At 45.1% G+C, this 20,682-nt stretch overlaps 1 protein-coding gene across 1 annotated transcript in view; it reads right to left on the bottom strand.

Annotated features, from left to right (window-relative positions):
- HEPHL1 (hephaestin like 1) overlaps positions 1 to 20,682 on the bottom strand; it is a 160,312-nt gene that overhangs the window by 120,430 nt on the left and 19,200 nt on the right. Inside the window, exon 2 of the mRNA XM_040340156.1 lies at positions 9,954 to 10,198. Within this exon, the coding sequence (XP_040196090.1) occupies positions 9,954 to 10,198 (245 nt within the window). The remainder of the gene's footprint in view (positions 1 to 9,953; positions 10,199 to 20,682) is intronic.

The raw sequence follows: 20,682 nt of genomic DNA, 5'->3' as shown, positions 1-20,682 counted from the left end.
AAAAACGCTCTCGGTGTGAAAGGGCTCTTAGAGGCATCTGCCGTTTTGTTTTTTTACGCCTCTGAAAGCAGCTCTAGGTTATCTAATGTGCGTATGGCCATTGTGTACTTTACAGGCAGCCGCTGATCAGCAAAAGCATACCAGCATGGCCATTCAACAGAAGTACAGCATGTCAAACGATTGACTTCTATCAAGCAGGGATAGCCACATACTGATTGAAATACAGCCGGTGTACTGTCACATTCTGCTCCCCATCACAGATTGCTCCGGAAGTGAAGTTCTGTCGCCGCCATCTTGCTACACCCCACACCATTGCACAGTAATGATAGAGTGAGAAGGGGGCAAGCGGCCATCTTCTTACACCCACCAAGTATTTTCAACACATAACACATTATATGCTTAAATAAAGTGTTTGTAAATCCGACGGACTGTTTACATGTTAAATGTGACAATCAAAAGTCTTCTGTCACATTAGCCACCATGTAAGGTCAGCAGGTTTGCTGCTGCGTTTAAAATTCAACATGTAAACAGTCCGTCAGATTTCCAAACACTGTATTTAAAGTGGAGTTCCACCCATAAATGTCATTAGTCCTTTAAGAAACATTTTTTTTTTTTTAGATGCCTTCAAAGTGTTGTTGCTAGGCAGAATAGTTAATCTTCCCACTTCCTGCACCTAGGTGCTTAAGCTTCCTAACCTACACCGCACAGACTCCTGGGAATGTAGTGGGTGTAACTTTCCAGGAGTCTGTGCACTCCCCAGTCTCGAAGAATCATGTGACTTGGACAGTACAGGTGCTGAAACCTGATCTGAAACCTAATACACTGCTTGTGCAGCACTGAGCATGTGCGAGATCTGCAAGGCTGAAATCCAGGAAGTCATACAGTCTGGCTTCATGATGCCCACACTTAAGATGGCCCCAGTCAATTTCTATTTTATAAAGTGTCTAAATGCTGTAACAACCTAACAAAACGGACCTTAGTTTACAGACTAACTTTACTAGAATACATTAAGCTTGTGTATTACAGGGGTATTTATATTTAAAAAGTGAAATTGTGGCCGGAACTCCGCTTTAAGCATATAAGCTCCGTTTTGTGTTGAAAATACTTGTGAAATCTAAAACTCCGGTGGGTGTAACAAGATGTCCGCTTGCCCCCTTCACACTCTATCATTACTGTGCATCAGTGTGGGGTGTAGCAAGATGGCGGCGACAAGACGTCACTTCCGCTACATTCTGTGAGGCACTGTACACACGTCAGAGAAACTCGACGAGGAAAACATATCGTTTTGCTCGTCGAGTTCCTTGTGAAGCCGCCGAGGTTCTCGGCGAGCCAAGTTTCCCTATTGACTAATGAGGAAATAGAGAACATGTTCTCTATTTGGCCCGACGAGATCCTCGTCGGTTTCCTCGGCCGAAAGTGTACACACGGCCGGGTTTCTCGGCAGAATACGGCTCCGATCGAGTTTCTGGCTGAATTCTGCCGAGAAACTCGGTCGTGTGTACGGGGCCTGATAAAGAGCGGAATGTGACACTACAACGGTCCTTACTGATCTGGCCAAATTTTGACCAGTGTATGGCTAGCCTAACAGTGTATGACAAGCTTTGCGGGCATCATGGGTTACTAAATTGGAGAGTGCAAAATCTGGTGCAGCTCTGCCTAGAAACCAATCAGCTTTCAGTTTTTTTCGTCAAAGCTTAATTGAACAAGCTGAAGTTAGAAGGTGATTGGCTACCATGCACAGCTTCACCAGATTTTACACTCTCCAGTTTCTGTAAATCAACCCTCCGTATAACTACAACATGCCCTGGGACAACAAATTCCCAGACACCTGCAGTTTGTGATTGCAGACCGTTACCTGGGACTGATAAGGGCTGGGGCCAGAGACATAACAATTGCCATAGCAGCTGTTATGGGGCCTGGGATAGGTGGGGGGGGGGGCATTAGAGAGGATGTTAAACCCATCCATTTAACAGTTTAAAAAAACAGTTACCGTTTCGGCACATGCCGTGAATGCAACACTCCCATTGGTTGTGCTCACAACCAAACTGTCAAACCACCCAATGGCTGGTGTCATAGCTGATCACATGTGCAGCATCATGGCAATTGTAGATCAAACAAAGGCCAAGATGGCAGCTTCCTTGGCTGAAAACGATAGGAGGGATTACTTCCACTTTAAGGTAAGTTAAAGAGGATCTTCACCCAAAAAAAACAAAGGACACTTACTTGTCCAGGGATTCAGTACGGTCCTCACCCGGACTGGTTCTTCGCCGGTCTTTGGATCCCCAACGACAGCATGTTTACTGTGGGAAGCTGGCTTTGACTCCATGTGGCTTCACGGCCAGCTTCACACTGCACATGCGCAATTCACACTGCAGTTTGTGAATGGTCCTGCAGCTTCCTAGGACCTGTGATGTGTCCTAGAAGGCTGCGGGCAAAAGGTGGGGGGGGGGGAGAGTGGGAGCATGTACCTGTCAAAACAAGGTACCTGTTCCCCTCAAAAAATATAATATGCCAAATGTGGAAGAGTAAGGGAGAGGAGGATATAAAGTGGAATTTGCCCTTTTGAATGAAGTTCCACTTTAAGGAAAACTAATCTGTGAAGTTTTCAATGTGGACTGCAATCAGGATTGATCGTCATAGTCTAATATTTTTCACTGTGCAGTAGTTCACTACAAGAACTCGGCAATGGCAACGAATAAGCTGAAAGACTACAATTTCCAAAAGACATAGAAGAATAGGAGTGGAAGGTAGCTTTTCTGGACTGTGAAAGGCGGAACTCACGCTTTTCCCACGTACACACGGTCGGAATTTCCGACAAGAAAAGTTCGATGTGAGCTTTTGATCAGAAATTCCAACCATGTGTAGGCCCCATCGGGTTTTTTCTGTCGACATCAAAAATTTGAGAGCTAGTTCTCAAATTTTCCGACGGGAAAAGTTCTTGTCGGAAATTCCGATTGTCTGCATGTACTTCCGCTGTTGCTTGGAATCAATTTGACGGATGCTTGGAATCATTGAACTTAATTTTTCACAGCTCGTTGTAGAGTTGTATGTCACCGCATTCTTGACGGGCAGAATTTTGTGTGACCGTGTGTATGCAACACAAGTTTGAGCCAAAATTCCGTTCGAAAAAAATCCACGGTTTTCTTGTCGAAAATTTCCAACTGTGTGTACACTGCATTTCTGTGAGGGGACCAGCAATGTGCACATCTCTGCTTAGCTATGTGCAGTCAGCAGGAGGGCATCATCCTTGGGCCAGAGACCATGACTAAGGCAGGTAGAAGCCAAAGTCACAGAGAGGGGACTTGTACTGAGGGCAGTCCCAGAGCAGTTCCTGGTTGCCCAACCTCTGAACTGGAATCTGCTGAGCACACAGGAATGGTGAGGATTTTTTTGTTGGTTTCACACTACCGTTGGCAGCAGAGGGAGACTTAGGCTGCATTCACACCTGAGCGTTTTGTCGACTGAAGCGCGACGCCCCAAAACGCTAGAGGGGAAAAAATACATTATTCCCTATGGAGATGGTTCACATCTCCACTACATAACGCCTGACGCCAAACGCCTGAAGCCCAAACAAGTTCTGGACCCTTTTTTGTCGCTCGAATTTGGGCGCTTGGGCGTTTTACATTGGTGACCCTAGACCTGTAAAAAATCGTGGTAAAAAAGATGCGTTTTGTCGCGGCAAATCGCGGTAAAAAACGCAGCGTTTTGTCGCGGCAAATCGCGGTAAAAAACGCTGCAAAACGCTACGCTCAGGTGTGAATGCAGCCTAACTTTCAATAGGGAACACTAAGCCACTGCATGCAGAATCCTTAATGTAGCACTACCCCCGAAGGAGCTGCTGGTTTAGATTTGGGCCTGCACGTTACCTCACCATTCGTTGTCTAGCGGATGAGAGTCTATAGAAGCCTCAATGTCCACACAAGTTGTAAATCCTTTTTGTTAAGCTTTATTTCACACAAACTTGCATAGGTAGAGGGATGGAGGGTCAGGGGAAGGTTCAGGCACTTGAGTCAGATCACTGGGGAGCTTTTAAGCTTCAAAAGTCACACTCGCCACTTTCCTCCGAGTGGGTATTGCTCACCCGGATAGGCCCCTCTCACCGACCTAGCAGCCGGGATGATGCACAGACAAAAGAAAGAATAACAGTCTCTGCCACAGACTTTAGTGCGATAAAGATGAACTGTTCAAAAATCCTCTGCCACAGGATTTAGTATTCGGATATCCAGCCTTCAAGCCAACCCGGCACACTGTAAGGTAACATAGACTACAGTGCATCCTCCAATAAAGTCACCAGGCCTTCCCCGAGATACCAGCCTTCCGCTTGGTCCTCTCCAGGACAGGTCCTCCCCTGGTTTCCTCCATTGAGTGGCTTCCTCCCTTAGGACAGACAGGGCAGAACCACCTCCAAAGTGCAGGCCCCAGTCAGGACAACTGGGCCTACGTGGCAGGGATGCAGCCTCGGGACAACGTGGCCCCGCGGCTGAAAATCAACCATCACATACCTCGAGCCAGGAGGACCATGAGGCAAAAAGCCCCCAAAAAATGGTGTCTGCCCCTTAAGTATCTTTCCCCAGCATGCACAGCGGGGAGACCACTCCCACTGGGCTGTTCCAGGGGGAAAGCACCCAATACACTCTGGCCTGCTTGTATTCCAACATTGGCTTGGGGTGGTAACGCCACCTACAGGCAACAGTGGGAAGTCCTTCAAACACAGCCATAGCCGGAACAGAGGCTGATTTAGCCTTAATCATCCCAAAGTCTGAGCTAACTACCAGCTCAGACATACACTAAATTTAAACATAGCGCCTGGTCATCAGGAGCAGGGCGCTACATCAAAGAGACAGTAATTAAGTGCACCGCCATAAAGGCTGGACCCCAACACGGAGCCAGCAAAAGGTTGACACCTAAGAGCCGATTAACTACTGACTGCTTCCACGGTGTTCATGCACCAAGTTTTTTTTCACTCTAGCCAGAAACACAATTTGTAGGTTACACAAAGTGCACTTTGGGACGTTCACTGATTGCTTTCAGGCAGGAAAACTGTCTCGCAGTTGTTTATCATTCTTGAAACTGTTTATTGCTGATATGAGTCTCTGCTTGATGTACTCAAATGGTTTATTGTGAGCCACTATAACCCAGTGCTAATAACTGCTACTTTGTTAAGAGTCATAACACTTTCCTTCACTGACTAATTAATTCTTGCATAGCTTCTAATCAGTCTGGTGTCCATTTCCTGGTGCCTATTCATAGCTGTGAGCAGGATGTATTTATTTTGTGTATGTATAGGTGTTTGTACTTCTACCCAGCAAGGTGTGTCAGAAGGGACAAAGATGTTTGCAGAGTTGTTGCACAAAAACGGAGAACCCAATACATCCAGGAGGAAATTGCTACACAGTTTTTTTCTACATCTACAAATGGGGACCAGGGCTCAAGTCCTGTGGGAACGCGTGGGAACGGAGTTCCTGCACTTTTTTCACAGCAGGAACGCAGTTCTCTTTGCAGGACTAGAGCAGCCGAGCCGCCCGAGCCAATCCTTCACTAAGCGGCGATGCCCAGCTCGAGTCACTGTCAGGGGCAGGCGAACCTTAGTAATCCTTTATGTTACTGGCTGTTTCCTGTATATGGATTCATCGGGTAGTGTGGGGGTATTCCATCACTTCCTCAATGCCGCAATGTCTCCTGGGAGCTTTTGTCATTGTTCCCAGGAGACATTGCGGAGGTCTGCCACGAGTTATCGCGGGATTTAGAAAGAACTTGCTTTTAGTAATTAAAACATGCGGTTTAGTAATTATGCATATGAGCATATGATTTTTTTTTTTTTTGGTGGGGGAGTGCATCTTGGGTGAGAGTTCCCACACTTTTTCCCCCAGGACTTGACCCCTGATGGGGACCCATGTTGGATCTATGAGTAACTGGAGAAAAATAGGCCTGCATCCATTTATACCAAATGAGCAACGATCCATCACGTTTACCTGGATGGACACGACAGATGTAACCGGACACAAGTATATTTACATTGGGCTAGCCGTTGACTAACATGGAAGTTTTAATCAAATCCGTTTTAAAAACCAACAGGCCAACCTGATCATTCCGCCCATGTAAAAGGGAATCAAAGTTAATTTGCAAGACTGAAGCCCACCAGACACAGCTCAAAATTCAAACAAATGGTCCTGTAGGCACGACCCTGCATGAAAAAAGTCGATTTTTAGACCAGGATGAAGATCGATGACCAAAGAGTAACTGCATCCAATCAGATGCAGGCATTGTTTGGGTTTTCTGGGAGCTGTGGGTGGCAGCTTTAAGAATATAATAGCTGGCAGAGCTGAACGGGAGAAATCTATTCCTGCATGATTAACCTAAGGTAATGTCAAGTTCACTGTATGTCAACCATGAAGAGCGAACTCTGTACATTTTTAAGGAAGTTCCATAAGTTATTTCTGATCTATTGCCTCATGACTTAGGATCATGAGCTTTAAACTCTTCCTGTAAACTTTATTACATGATGTATTATATTTATTAACTTTCTCAACATTCTGTAACCAATGATCCTAATATTAGTAAATCTTTGCAATTCTTCACGCTCTCCTATATAACTGGGTTATCTCCATGCACAAATCTGTTGCATCAAATCTGATAAGATTATACTGTAATATGAAATACATAAATATACATAAAAGGTTACCATTTGTAGAAATATTACTACACATTATATACACTATACTGTCAAAAATATTAGGACGCGCATGAACTTTAATGGCATCCCAATCTTAGTCCGTAGGGTTCAATATTGAGATGGCCCACCCTTTGCAGATATAACAGCTTTAGTCCCTCCTGGGAATGCTGTCCACAAGGTTTAGGAGTGTGTCTATGGGAATGTTTGACCATTCTTCCAGAAGCACATTTGTTTGTTAATTTAAAGCGGGAGTTCACCCATTTATTTAATTTGTGCCCTTTTCCCCTTAGATTCCTGCTTGTTTGGTATAGGGGAATCGGCTATTTGTTTTAAAATATGAGCTGTACTTACCCGTTTTCGAGATGCATCTTCTTCCGTCGCTTCCGGGTATGGGTCTTCGGGAGCGGGCGTTCCTTCTTGATTGACAGTCTTCCGAGAGGCTTCCGACGGTCGCATCCATCGCGTCACTCGTAGCCGAAAGAAGCCGAACGTCGGTGCGGCTCTATACTGCGCCTGCGCACCGACGTTCGGCTTCTTTCGGAAAATCGTGACGCGATGGATGCGACCGTCGGAAGCCTCTCGGAAGACTGTCAATCAAGAAGGAACGCCCATTTCCGCAGCCCATACCCGGAAGCGACGGAGAGGATGCATCTCGTAAACGGTAAGTACGGATCATATTTTAAAACAACTAGCCGATTCCCCTAGACAAAACGAGCATTAATCTAAGGGGAAAATGTGCTCTCTAAGGGTGAACCTCCGCTTTAAGAAAAAATAAAACCTTTACAATGCAGCATCCCCCCCCCCCTTAGCTCTATCAAGCTAACATCGGTACATGACCTCTTCATCTCTCATGGCTTTAACATACTCACCATAACCGAAACCTGGCTTGGAGTTGGAGTTGGATTCCTTCTATCCCCACAAAGCACCTTCCAAGTCCTTCCTATCCCTCTCTTCTTTCGAGATGCACTGTATCTGTCTGTTTTCTCCCATTTCTCCAAGGATTGCAGCAATTTATTGGCCTGCCGGACCAGTATCGCACTTTCTTGATGACTTTGCTGCCTGGCTACCCTACTTTCTCTCCTCTGAAATACTCACTATCATTCTTGGTGACTTCAACATTCCTGTAAATGTTAGCAGCTCAACTACAGCTAAACTTCTCAACTTATCCTCTGGTTTCCTCCATTGAGGGGCTTCCTCCCTTAGGACAGACAGCGCAGGACCACCTCCAAAGTGCAGGCCCCAGTCAGGACAACTGGGCCTACGTGGCAGGGATGCAGCCTCGGGCCAACGTGGCCCAGCGGCTAAAAATTAACCATCACATACCTCGAGCCAGAAGGGCCACAAGGCAAAAAGCCCCCAAAAATGGTGTCTGCCCCTTAAGTACCTTTCCCCAGCATGCCCTGCGGGGAGACCACTCTCACTGGGCTGTTCCCGGGGGAAAGCACCCAATACACTCTGACCTGCTTGTATCACAACATTGGCCTGGGGTGGTAACACCACCTACAGGCAACAGTGGGAAGTCCTTCAAACACAGCCATAGCCGGAACAGAGGCTGATTTAGCCCTAATCATCCCAAAGTCTGAGCTAACTACCAGCTCAGACATACACTAAATTTAAACATAGTGCCTGGTCATCAAAAGCAGGGCGCTACATTAAAGAGACAGTACTTAAGTGCACCGCCATAAAGGCTGGACCCCAACACGGAGCCAGCAAAAGGTTGACACCTAAGAGCCGATTAACTACTGACTGCTTCCACGGTGTTCTTACACGAAGTTTTTTTTACTCTAGCCAGAGACACCATTTGTATGCTGCCAAACAAGCCTACTTTGTCTCCCTTATTAATACCCTGTCATCCAGTCCCCGTCGGCTCTTCTCAACCTTTAACACTCTGCTTCGTCCCCCCACCCCTTCTACCCAATAATTCATCATTCACTGCCCAAGAGATTGCCAATCACTTCAAAGATAAGATTGATGCAATTCGTGAGGACACCTCCACTGTGCGTGCATCTTCCCCACCCAACATACCTTGCCTAATAGCACTTTAATTTTTTGATTTGGCTACTATTGAAGAGGTTACAAAACTTTTCTCCGATGCCCACCTAACCAATTGTCTCTTGGACCCTGTTCCCTCACAACTACTATGGTCACTTCTTCTATGCTATGCTCCCTCACTCACATCTTCAATCTCTCCCTCTCTAGTGGCACCTTCCCCTCCCCTCTAAAATATGCACAGATCACTCCCATAATTAAAAGGCCCTCACTGGACCCCTGAACAACTTAAGGCCCATCTCATTGCTCTCATTCACCTCAAAACTTCTAGAACGCCTAGTCTACAACCGTCTTGGCTCCTACCTGAGCTAAAAATGCACTGATCAATGAAAAAAATGACACTGGCAGGAAAGGTGTTAACACTAGGGGCGATTAAGGGGTTAAGTGTGTTCCCTCAGCGTGTTCTAACTGTAGGGGGGATGGGCTTACTGAAACATGACAGAGATCACTGTTCCCGATCACTGGGAGCAGTAGATCCCTGTGATGTCACTAGGCAGAACAGGGAAATGCCTTGTTTACATAGGCAGTTCCCCGTTCTGCCTCTCCTTGCCGCGATCGTGGGCCGCCGGCGGACATAGAGTCTGCAGGACCCGTGGGCATGCCGTGTTATCCTGATTTTACGGGCTGATGTACAGATACGCCAGTTTGCGCAGGAGAGTCATTCTGCCTATGTATATCAGCAAGTGGTTAGAAAAAAACAATAAAACTTTAATATCACTTTAAAACTACCCTCCTAACAAAGTGGTGCTTGTGTTAGAGCAGCTATGTGTCTGGTGTGAACCCTTAAATGCAGAAGACTTGTGTTCTGCATACTCACCCCTTATGGTCGTTTACACCGGGAATCGCACAGGAATGTGTACTCCTGTGAAGTGCACATGCAGTTCTGTGCAGTGCGATTTCAGTCCAGTCATTTTAAAGGGGCTGAGATCGCACCGAAAGTAGCACATGCACTACTTTAGGAAACTTACTGCAACCAGATCGCATGGTACCTCTGTATCATTAGATCCATGCGTTTGCAACCTGAGTTTAGAGTGTCATTAGGTTAATATTGACACCCGCTGCAGATCTAAACTCCAGTGCAGTTAGAATGCGGTGCGGTGTAGCTAGACGCTCCCGAGTGCAAGGGGCATATATTAGTTTGTGTCTTTCATACCTTCCTTGGAGTTCACCTTTAGCCCTGCAAACTTTAAACACATAATTACATATCAAGAAGCAATGTGAAGACGCTTACCCTCTGAATCCTTCTTATAGAAGACCCCGTGTGGGTGTAACGTGTATGGCCGGGAAGCACCATTCTTCAGATGAACAATGATGGTGTCTCCAACCTCGGCCTTTATGGTGGGACCCAGGAACCCTAGCCAGGCTGGCTTACTCACTTCTTCTGTATAATCGGAATTGGTGTATTGTCTGTAGATAGCCTTCTTATAAACTCGTCCTATTCTGTCTGGACCCGGTTCCAGAAATACAGATGCATGCCTGGTGGGAAAAATAAAGAAATTAAAGTGTTTTACCAAGCCCAGGACTCGGCATTCACTATATCTGGTCTCCCCCAGTACACAAAATATGGAAATGCAATTTATTTAGTAAATAGAAACTGCTTGTGACTTCTATCAGTGTCTGGTTAAAGCTTGTAGGAGGAGTTTTCATTCTGCTCCGACTGTCCTATAAGGCTGCGGAACCCCTGACCCTCTGTCTGGACAGTGTTGATTGGCCCTGTGCTGATCACATGCATCCTCCCAAGGAAAAATAAAACTCTTTAGCAACACACACCAAGCTGAGCATGTGCAGTTTGTCCCATAGCCTCTAGAAGCAGGGGCGGACTGACCATTTGGGCACTCGGGCACTGCCAGAGGGCCCCATGCCACTAGGGGGCCCCATCAGGGTTGCCAGCCTCAGGAAAATCAGGGACAGTATGTAAAAATCTGTGTTTTTTTTTACATCTGTCCCTGAAATGTCCCTTACCGACATCCTTTTGGTCTAAAAATCCCAAGATTATAGCTGCCCCGCCTCTCCAGTACCTTTTCAGTGTATGTATGTGTATTCTGTGTGTATGTATACTGTGTGTGTATACTGTGTATGCATACAGTATTTGTGTGTGTATACTGTGTGGCCCAATAATCTATTGCCTGGGGGCCCCATAATCACCTATTACCCGGGGGCCCCATAATCTCCTATTGCCCGGGGGCCTCAGGAGTTGTCAGTCCACCCCTGTGTGGAAGCATGGGAGGATCGGAGAAGACAGGATCAAACAGCCTTTTTAAACAATGCAGAGGATTAACCCCTTAGGTTCCACAGTGAGCATAACAAGCATGTTTTACTGCATATACAGTTTGATTTTACTGTTGGGGGTTTAGGAACACTGAAATGAGTATGAGCAACACAATTTAGTAGGAGCTATTATGACCATTTATTCCCGAAAATCTTCCCCAGTACAGCTAGTCACCAGGGGGTTGTTTGTAGTGAGGGACGCCCTTTCATGAAGCTATAGCAGAGCCTCTACTCTGTCTCCTGACTCATGTATGACCTCTTTCTGGCCTTTCATGCTCCATAAACATATTGGGCCGGATTCAGAAAGAGATACGACGGCGTATCTCCTGATACGCCGTTGTATCTCTGAGTCCGGCCGGTCGTATCTATGCGCCTGATTCAGAGAATCAGTTCCGCATAGATCTCCCTAAGATCCGCCAGGTGTAAATGTCTTACACCGTCGGATCTTAGGCTGCAATTTCAGGCTGGCCGCTAGGTGGCGCTTCCGTATCTTTTACGCAAGGAATATGCAAATTAGGATTTACGCCGATTCAGAAACGAACGACCGCCCGGCGCTTTTTTTTTACGTCGTTTGTGTTCGGCTTTTTCCGGCGTATAGTTACCCCTGCTATATGATGGGTAGCTAATGTTAAGTATGGCCGTCGTTCCCGCGCCGAGTTTTGAAATTTTACGTTGTTTGCGTAAGTCGTTCGCGAATACGGCTGGACGTAATTTACGTTCACGTCGAAAGCAATGACGTCCTTGCGATGCACACTGGGATATTTTACGGACGGCGCATGCGCCGTTCAAATAAAACGTAAAAAACGCAGGGTCAACACAAATTTGAATAAAACACGCCCCCTACATCCCCATTTAAATTACGCGGCCTTACGCCGCAACACATACGTTACGCCGCCGTAACTAAGGGCGCAAGTTCTTTCTGAATAAAGAACTCGCGCCCAAAGTTAGAGCGACGTAACGTATCTCAGATACGTTACGCCGGGAGGACAGATACGCCAATGTATCTGAATCCAGCCCATTATCTTCATTAAAAAAGTAATATATGAGCATTTGCCACCTTTTCCCTCGCCGCCGGCCCAATGAGAACACGCATCGCTCTTCACTCATGCGGAGTAGGGAACCAACAGTGAAGCCAAAAGGCACTTCCTTACCTGGAATGGCGGCAAAAGCATCCTGATCTGAAGATCGGCTGAGGTGCCGACATCGTGGCGTTCCCTGGACAGGTAAGTGCCCTAATAATAAAAGTCACCAGCTTTAGTATTTGTAGCTGCTGACTTTTTAGGGCCGATCCCCGCTGAGCAAGTTGATATGTAAGGATTGGGTCATCACAGATCAGCCCGTGTGAAAGGGCCCTTAAGCAAAATTTAGGCAGAAAATATTTAATTATAATATATATTCCCAAAAGCCACAATATTGGGCAACATTGCCAATGCAAATACAACACAAAGACAATACAAAAAGCCTTGCTATATATGGGCACTGTTCACACCAGCGTTCTGTACACTGTACATTTTCATTGAAATGCAGTGTGTTACAAAGTGCTGCAACCCACTACAACACACCTATAGGAGTTGAAGTGTAATTCAACCACTTCCCGTATAGTAAAATGACGGCGGGCTTGATTCGCTCTCGTTCTGGGACAACGTCATATGATGGCACCCTAGAACGGCAGCTCTTGCGAATGCAGGGGCACGCAGTGCAGTGATCACAGGCGCACCGTGTTCCTAGGACACGGCGCCACCCCGATCGAGGTAAAGAGCCGATGACGCTGCATGTGATCAGATGTGTGCAATCACAGCCGGTCACATGTAAAACATGGAAGTGCCGTTTATCGGCTCACACTGACAGAGTGTGAGGCAAGGAGAGCCGATCTGCGGCATCTCCTCGCAGGGGACACATGTACAGATCATCAGTGCCCTGATTACAGTACAGCCCCATCAGTGCCCATTAGTGCTGCCTTTCAGTGTCAATCAGTGCTGCCCACCCGTGCCCATCAGTGCCCACCAGAGCCACCTATCAGTGCCACCCATCAATGCTCATCAGTGCTGCATATCAGTGCCCATCTGTGCGGCATATCAGTACCTTATTATTAGTGCCACCCAATCAGTGCCATTCAGTGCCACCTCATCAGAGAAGGAGAAAAAAAAATTTGCAAGAAAAAGAACATTTACTTATATACAAAATTTACTAACAGGAACTAAGAAAACCTTTAAGATTTTTTATTTTTTTTAACAAAAAATAAAAGACCCAACAGTAATTAAATACCATCAAAAGAAAGCTCTATTTGTGTGGGATTTTTTTTTTTTTTTATTGTATGATCGCACAATTGTCATTCAAAGTGTGAGAGCGCTGAGAGCTGAAAATTGGCCTGTGCAGGAAGAGGGTGAAAGTGGTTGAATGACGTTAAAAAAAACCAACCACTGCAATACTGGCTTGCGCATTATGTGCACCATAGTGGCCTGCTGATGTGAACGGACCCTTACACACGATCATTTTTCCGCATGAAAAAAACGACGTTTTAAAAAAATATGTCATTTAAAATGATCGTGTGTGGGCTTCACATAATTTTTTGGGTTCTGAAAAACGAAAAAAAAAAAAAATTTGAACATGCTGCATTTTTTAACGTCGTTTTAAACAATGTCGTTTTTCGGGTTGTAAAAAATGATCGTGCGTGGGCTAAAACGACGTTAAAAACCTGCGCTTGCTCAGAAGCAAGTTATGAGACGGGAGCGCTCGTTCTAGTAAAACTACCGTTCATAATGGAGTAAGCACATTCATCACGCTGTAATAGACAGAAAAGCGCGAATCGTCTTTTACTAACACGGAATCAGCTAAAGCAGCCCCAAGGGTGGCATCATCCGAATGGAACTTCCCCTTTATAGTGCCGTCGTACGTGTTGTACATCACCGTGATTTGCTAGAGCATTTTTTTTTTAACGATCGTGTGTGGGGAACGTCGTTTTAATGATGAAGTTGGAAAAAACTTAGTTTTTTCTAGAGGCTGAAAAACGTAATTTTTTACAAGCCGAAAAATGATCGTGTGTACGCGACATTAGACCAGTCTTTTTTTTTTTTTCAATTTATTTATTCCTCCTCTATTTATTCATTCATATTTATTCATTTATTTATTCCTCTGTACACATGTAGCCAAACAATAATGAATTATTCTGTGATTTTCCTGTGCACCATGCATTGACTGCTCATGAATGGCAGGATACACAATGCTTCTTGTGTTTCTAGGCCATTTGCCTTTAGAATCAATGAAGAATAGAAATGACAATTTCTTCCATCTCACAGGATAATGAAAGCTGTTACTGGATGACTCAATATTTGTCTATAGGTCTCATTAGTGTAAAACGCCCCATTTGAAAAGTTGTGTGAAGAAGGACTAAAGTAGGGTGTAAATGCATAGGGCCAGATCCAGAGAGAATTACATCTGCGCAGCGTATCAGAGATACGCTACGCCGCCGTACCTTACCTGGCGGATTTTCAAATCCTCAACGATTTCGCGCCGTAAGTTACGGCAGCGTAGTGTATTTCTGGCGGCGGAATTCAAATCGGCGATTAGGGGGCGTGATTCATTTAAATGAAGTGCGTCCCTGTGCCGAATGAACTGCGCATGCGTTGTCCCAAAATTTTCCACCGTGCATTGCGCTAGATGACGTCGCTAGGACGTCATTTTTTTAACTTAGACGTGAGTTACGTCCATCCCTATTCACGGACGACGTTTTACGCAAAAAAAATTTTAATTTCAAATTTCAACGTGGGAACGACGGCCATACTTAACATGGTCTTAACACAAGTCTATCTATACGCCGCAAAATACCAGCTTTAACTATACGACGGAAAAAGCCGACTACAGACGACGTTAGAAAATGCGACGGCCGCTCCTACGTTCGTGGATCTAAGATCCGAAGGCGTACGAAGCCCCTGGGGACCTCCGGGCCCCTTACATGTGTACTGCCTGTACCCCCCTGATGGCGGCCCTGCTAACAGGCGACCAACATCCAGCCTGTCAGAACTCAGGTGGTCCCCCGATGAATGGACAGGCCCCTCCTGGAACATCAGCCACGTGCTTGGTATCCCCCTGACAGACTCCTCATCGGTCAGCTTCCTCCAATTGGACGGACAGCTCGGGACCCCTTCCAAATTGGGGACCCAGTCGACTACTGGGCCCACACAGTGGATCAATCGATCCGGGCCAACGTGGTCCAGGAACACTGCTGCCCACGCACACCCCGGCCAGGAGGGTCATATGCGGGGGTGTTGTGGAATGGCTACCCCAATTGTGGGCGCCACAAGAGGAGGAACCTCGAGGTAATGGCGTCTGCCCCTTTATACCCCTCCCCAGCATGCACAGCGTGGTTGCCGACACCCCCGACTGGCCGCAAAGGAGTGGCACTCAGAACATTTGACCACACTGCTGCCACCTGCCGTCCGGGGGTATCAGGAGTCCCCGGCCAAAAGGACAGCCCACAGCACAGCAAAGCTAGAGCAGAGACCCAAATTTAAACGATCAGATGAACTCAGAGCTAACTATTTCTCGGAATCCTTCCCCCTAAATTTACATAGCACCGGCTCTGAAAGTATCCAGGCGCTACACAAATATGGCTGGACCTCTACAGCTTTGAAGGGGTCTCTTTATACCTGGTTGTACCATCGTTTGTGAGATGCCGATTGCCGATACCCAGAAAGCGTGGTGTATGCCATTGAAAGGTACCACAATTATCCACGATCTCCACCTCATATTGATTCCCGACCAAAAAATAAAACAAACACATGTGAATCCATTGGGAATCCCCAACATCTGTGCAGTTTGTTTTGGCATTCCTCCAGCTGGGAACACTCAATGGTCTGGAAATAATTTGCTGTAGCAGACAGACGGAGACAAAAGCCATTCTCCGGCCTTTAAATGAGTGACACATTCATGGCTTTGCTCATAGAATCCGGCAAATAGTTCTGTAGTAAGGACTGATCAGCACCTCTGCATATACCAGCACTGAAGTCTACAAGCCATATAACTCATGTTACTATGAAGTATGGACTACCCACCAGTTTTGGATAAAGTATGGTATGTAAAAAATACTTTAATGAATGAATAAAAAAACTAAACAGTAAAGTTAGCCCAGTTATTTTGTACAAGAAAAAAGTGTACTCCCAGCAATCTGGCATGTAAATTGCCACCATCCCTAGTAAATCAAAAACGGAAGTTACCTCAAAGAGTTGGGATTTTATGGGCAATAAATAGAATCAAAAATATATAAAAAATATATTTAATACAAAATATAGAAAAAATACACAAAAATTACACAGAAAAAATACATACAGACATAAACCACTGAGTAGTAGATAATTAAAAACAATGGTACATAGAATCACAGTGCACATGTAAAAATGATAGACAGTATCTGCATGTGAACCCCCGAGGACCTAATGTAGAGGTTCCTGAAGGTGTCAGACAGCTGATCCAACGCGTTTCGAATATATGGATATATACTATTATCTTCTTCAGGGAAGAATAGATAATAGTATATATATATATATATATATATATATATATATACAGTATATATATATTATGGGTATATATGTACATATATATATATAGAATGAGTTGTAAGTCTATTCCAATATGAAGGATCTCAAAGGATCGCAATATTGCATATCTACATGTGTATGGCCCCATACACACGATAGAATCCATCCGCAGATAAATCCCAGCAAATGGGTTTCAGCGGATAGATCCTATGGTGTGTACACTCCAGCGGATCTGTTTCCGCGGATATTTATCCCCTGGGATGGATTTCCAGCGGATAAATATTTGATGACATGCTATCAAATCTATCCGCTGGAATCCATCCCAACGGATGGATCCGCTGGTCTGTACAGACTCACCGGATCCATCCGTCCGAAGGGATCCCCCGCATGCGTCGTAATGATTCGACGCATGCGTGGAATTCCTTATATGACAGCGTCGCGCACGTCGCCGCGTCATAATCGTGGCGACGGCGCGACACGTCATCGCCAGAGGATTTTGGCACGGATTTTGATTCGATGGTGAGTACACTCCATCGCATGGAAATCCGCGCAAATCCTATAGAGGATTTATCCGTGGAAACGGTCCGCTGGACCGTATCCGCGGATAAATCCTCTCGTGTGTATGGGGCCTTAGGCAGAAAAAGAAGGGAAGAGGATAAGAATAAGAATAAGACATATTTTAATTGAAGTAAATATCTTTTTCGATCTTTTTATCTATCCATGTATGGTCTCTGGTTTCCATAATTTTGGAAACCCATGTTCACAATAGATTCACTAATAGATTTCATTCTTGTATCACTATCTTCTCACATATGTGATATATCCAACACTGGTCTGAACTCCATATATATATATATATATATATATATACCTTTCTGTTTAATTCACATGTTCACATTTAGAATCTCGGTTTGGTATATATTCTATAGCACTTCAGCACGCACTCTCTTCTTTTTCACTTTTAGTGTTATCCCCATATATATATACATACGGTATATATATAAAAAAAAAAATCATATATTATGTTCTCATTATTTCACAATATAATTGACGGATGTGAGCCTATGCACACTTATATATATTTATACACTTTTATACGCATACTCATATACATGGGGTACACAATTATTTCACCTTTTATTCTTATAATACATTTCTTTATATTTATATCGTTTGCTTACATATATATTTATATTTATACCATATTACACCTATATATTTGGTCTTTATGTATATACAAACTTGTGTTTAGGTTTGTTTAACCTACACACATATATGTTATTCCAGTAGACATTGTGGGAATACTTTATCATTATATTTTATTATATCATATATTATTATTTTTTACCTTTTTTCTTCATTTTTGAAATCTATGTATGTATTTTGTATTTTGTAGGGTTAAAGATGGATTTGGTCTTTACATACACGTGTTTTCTCTAATTGCTTTGATTTCGGGCGTGTATCACTTTTAATTAATTCTATGATGCCATAGGCCGAAAGAAATCACATGTTTGATTTGATGTTTAGTATAAATTTTGTTGTATTTGAACCATATTTTAGCCATGACTAAGCACTAGTTAAGTGTGAAACGCGTCGGCTGTCCTGTTTTGTGGTTGCGGTGACTATACATGTTCCAGTTTGAAAATAAAGACAACTTTCTTTTAAAGTTTTCCCGGAGTGCGGCTGTCCATTTTCCTCTTCTTATTGCTATTAGGATGTTTTCACATAGTTTCCTCATACACTTACAGAGACTTAGTGGTGCCCAAAGTCCAGTCCTTCACTCTTCTTTCAGGAAGGCTAGGTCAGGATTGGAATCCTCAACTCTATCTAAGGCCCCCTTCACACTGAGGAGTTTTTCAGGCGTTACAGAGCTAAAAATATCTCCTGCAAGCAGCATCTTTGGAGCGGTGAGAGGAGCGGTATGTATACCGCTCCTTTACCGCTCCTTCCCATTTAAAACAATGGGAAACCGCGGTAATACCGCCCGCAATGCGCCTCTTGGGCGACCCAAAACCAGGAAGACACCAATGGCTATAAATGTGGTTGCAAGAATCCCAGCTATATGGGAGGAGGAAAATATCTCGTGTGCCAGTACCTGACCAGTGATGAGCGGTTTATCTAAGGTAAGTTAACGGTCTATATGTAGCACTACCCCCGAAGGAGCTGCTGGTTTAGATTTGGGCCTGCCGTTACCTTACTGTTCCATACGTTGTTTCAGGGGTTCTCCTTGAAGAGTTGTCCGTAAGAATGTCTGCACCAAACACAAGGTTTCTTTCAAGGGTTTTATTAAACAATGCTCTCCAAAAGAGGGGTAGGGATGGGAAAAAATCAGGTGCCTTTGCTTTGCGGAACATGGGTACAACTTAGATCCAGAGGATTAACTCAGCTCCACGCTGGATTTCAGCAACCACCAGATAGGCCTACTCTCACTGGCCTAGCAGCTGGTGCGAAGCTCGTCAAAGACCCACGATCTTCTGCCACAAGAACGCGTAACCACTCGCACACTTTGTATAGTTTCAATAAAGTACACGACTCACGGTGCCAGAACCTTTCAGCCGGACCAGCAGCGCGGTGAGATAAATTTACCAGGGTACGTCCATCAATTGAATCCCACTGGTTCAGCTTCCTTCTGTAGGTAAGGTAGCGAAAGACCATCCCTGGATTAGTAGGCCCCAGAGACTTCTGGGCCTACTCTCAGTTGCGAGGCCTTGGGCCAGCCGGCCCCAAGGCTACGAAACAGCTCACACATCCCTGAGGCCAGGAGGGCCCTCAGGTCAGGATCGCAAGACGAATCCCACCAAAACGGCATCTGTTCCTTAAGTACCCCTCCCCAGAATGCACAGCGGGTTGACCAAGCCCCCTGCCCTGGCTTCTGGGAAAAAGATACCCAATGCATCCAGCCTGCTGACTTTCCAACCTTGACCTGTGGTAAGAGCGTCACCCACCGTCAAGGGGAAAATTGTACAACCCAGCTTAACTGAGACAGAACCAACAATATAGCATAATTATTCTGAGCTAAACTACAGCTCAAGCAACTAGAAATTAACATATAGCGCCTACTCACTGGGAGCATGGCGCTACATATATATTTAGGTAAACTGCTCTCCAGTGGTCAGGTACTGGCACATCTCGTGTAGTGAGATACTTTCCTCCTCTGTCCCATATAGTTGGGATTCTTGCCACCACATTTATAGCTATTGGGGTCTGCCTGGTTGTGGGTAGCCCAAGACTTAGTACCTTGTGCTTTTTACATTGTGTTATGACAGTAGGACCCTCTGACATCTCTCAAGCAGGGACATCCACACACTGATTGAAAATTGGCCAATCCCGTTTGAACTGCCACAATTTCAATCAGTTTATGGTCAGCTTTAGTTAAAGGGGTTGTAAAGCTTTGTGTTTTTTCACCTATGCATTATGTTGAAAAAACGACTTGCACTCTCGGGCCCCCCCAGCCCCCCCGCTTTACTTACCTAAGCCACAAAACTCCGTGGCTCGTTCCAACGATGGTTTCCCCCAGCTTGAGGTGGCTCGTCATTGGAGATTGATCGCAGCGCAGCCATTGGCTCCCACTGCTGTCAATAAAATCAATGACGTGGGGCCGAGTGATACAGTCGGCGGCTATAGCCGTCGGCTGTATCACGGGAGATAACCCCCTTGGGAGAGCGCTTCCCAAGAAGGGGGTTAGCTCTTGCAGGGAGGAGCCGAGACAGCCGCCGAGGAACCCAAGAAGACATGGATCGGGGCCTCTCTGTGCAAAACGAGCTGCACAGTGGAGGTAAGTATGATATGTTTGTTATTTAACCACTTACCCCCCGGACCATATTGCTGCCCAAAGACCAGAGTACTTTTTGCAATTCGGGACTCTGTCGCTTTAACAGACAATTGCGCGGTCATGCGACGTGGCTCCCAAACAAAATTGGCGTCCTTTTTTTCCCACAAATAGAGCTTTCTTTTGGTGGTATTTGATCACCTCTGCGGTTTTTAGTTTTTGCGCTATAAACAAAAATAGAGCGACAATTTTGAAAAAAATGAATATTTTTTACATTTTGCTGTAATAAATATCCCCCAAAAATATATAAAAAAAACATTTTTTTTCCTCAGTTTAGGCCGATACGTTTTCTTCTACATATTTTTCGTAAAAAAAATCGCAATAAG

This window comes from Rana temporaria, chromosome 2, assembly GCF_905171775.1.
Source record: "Rana temporaria chromosome 2, aRanTem1.1, whole genome shotgun sequence".
Taxonomy (NCBI): domain Eukaryota; kingdom Metazoa; phylum Chordata; class Amphibia; order Anura; family Ranidae; genus Rana; species Rana temporaria.
Note: the sequence above shows the minus strand (reverse complement) of the source record. Positions and strands in the feature narration are given on the sequence as shown.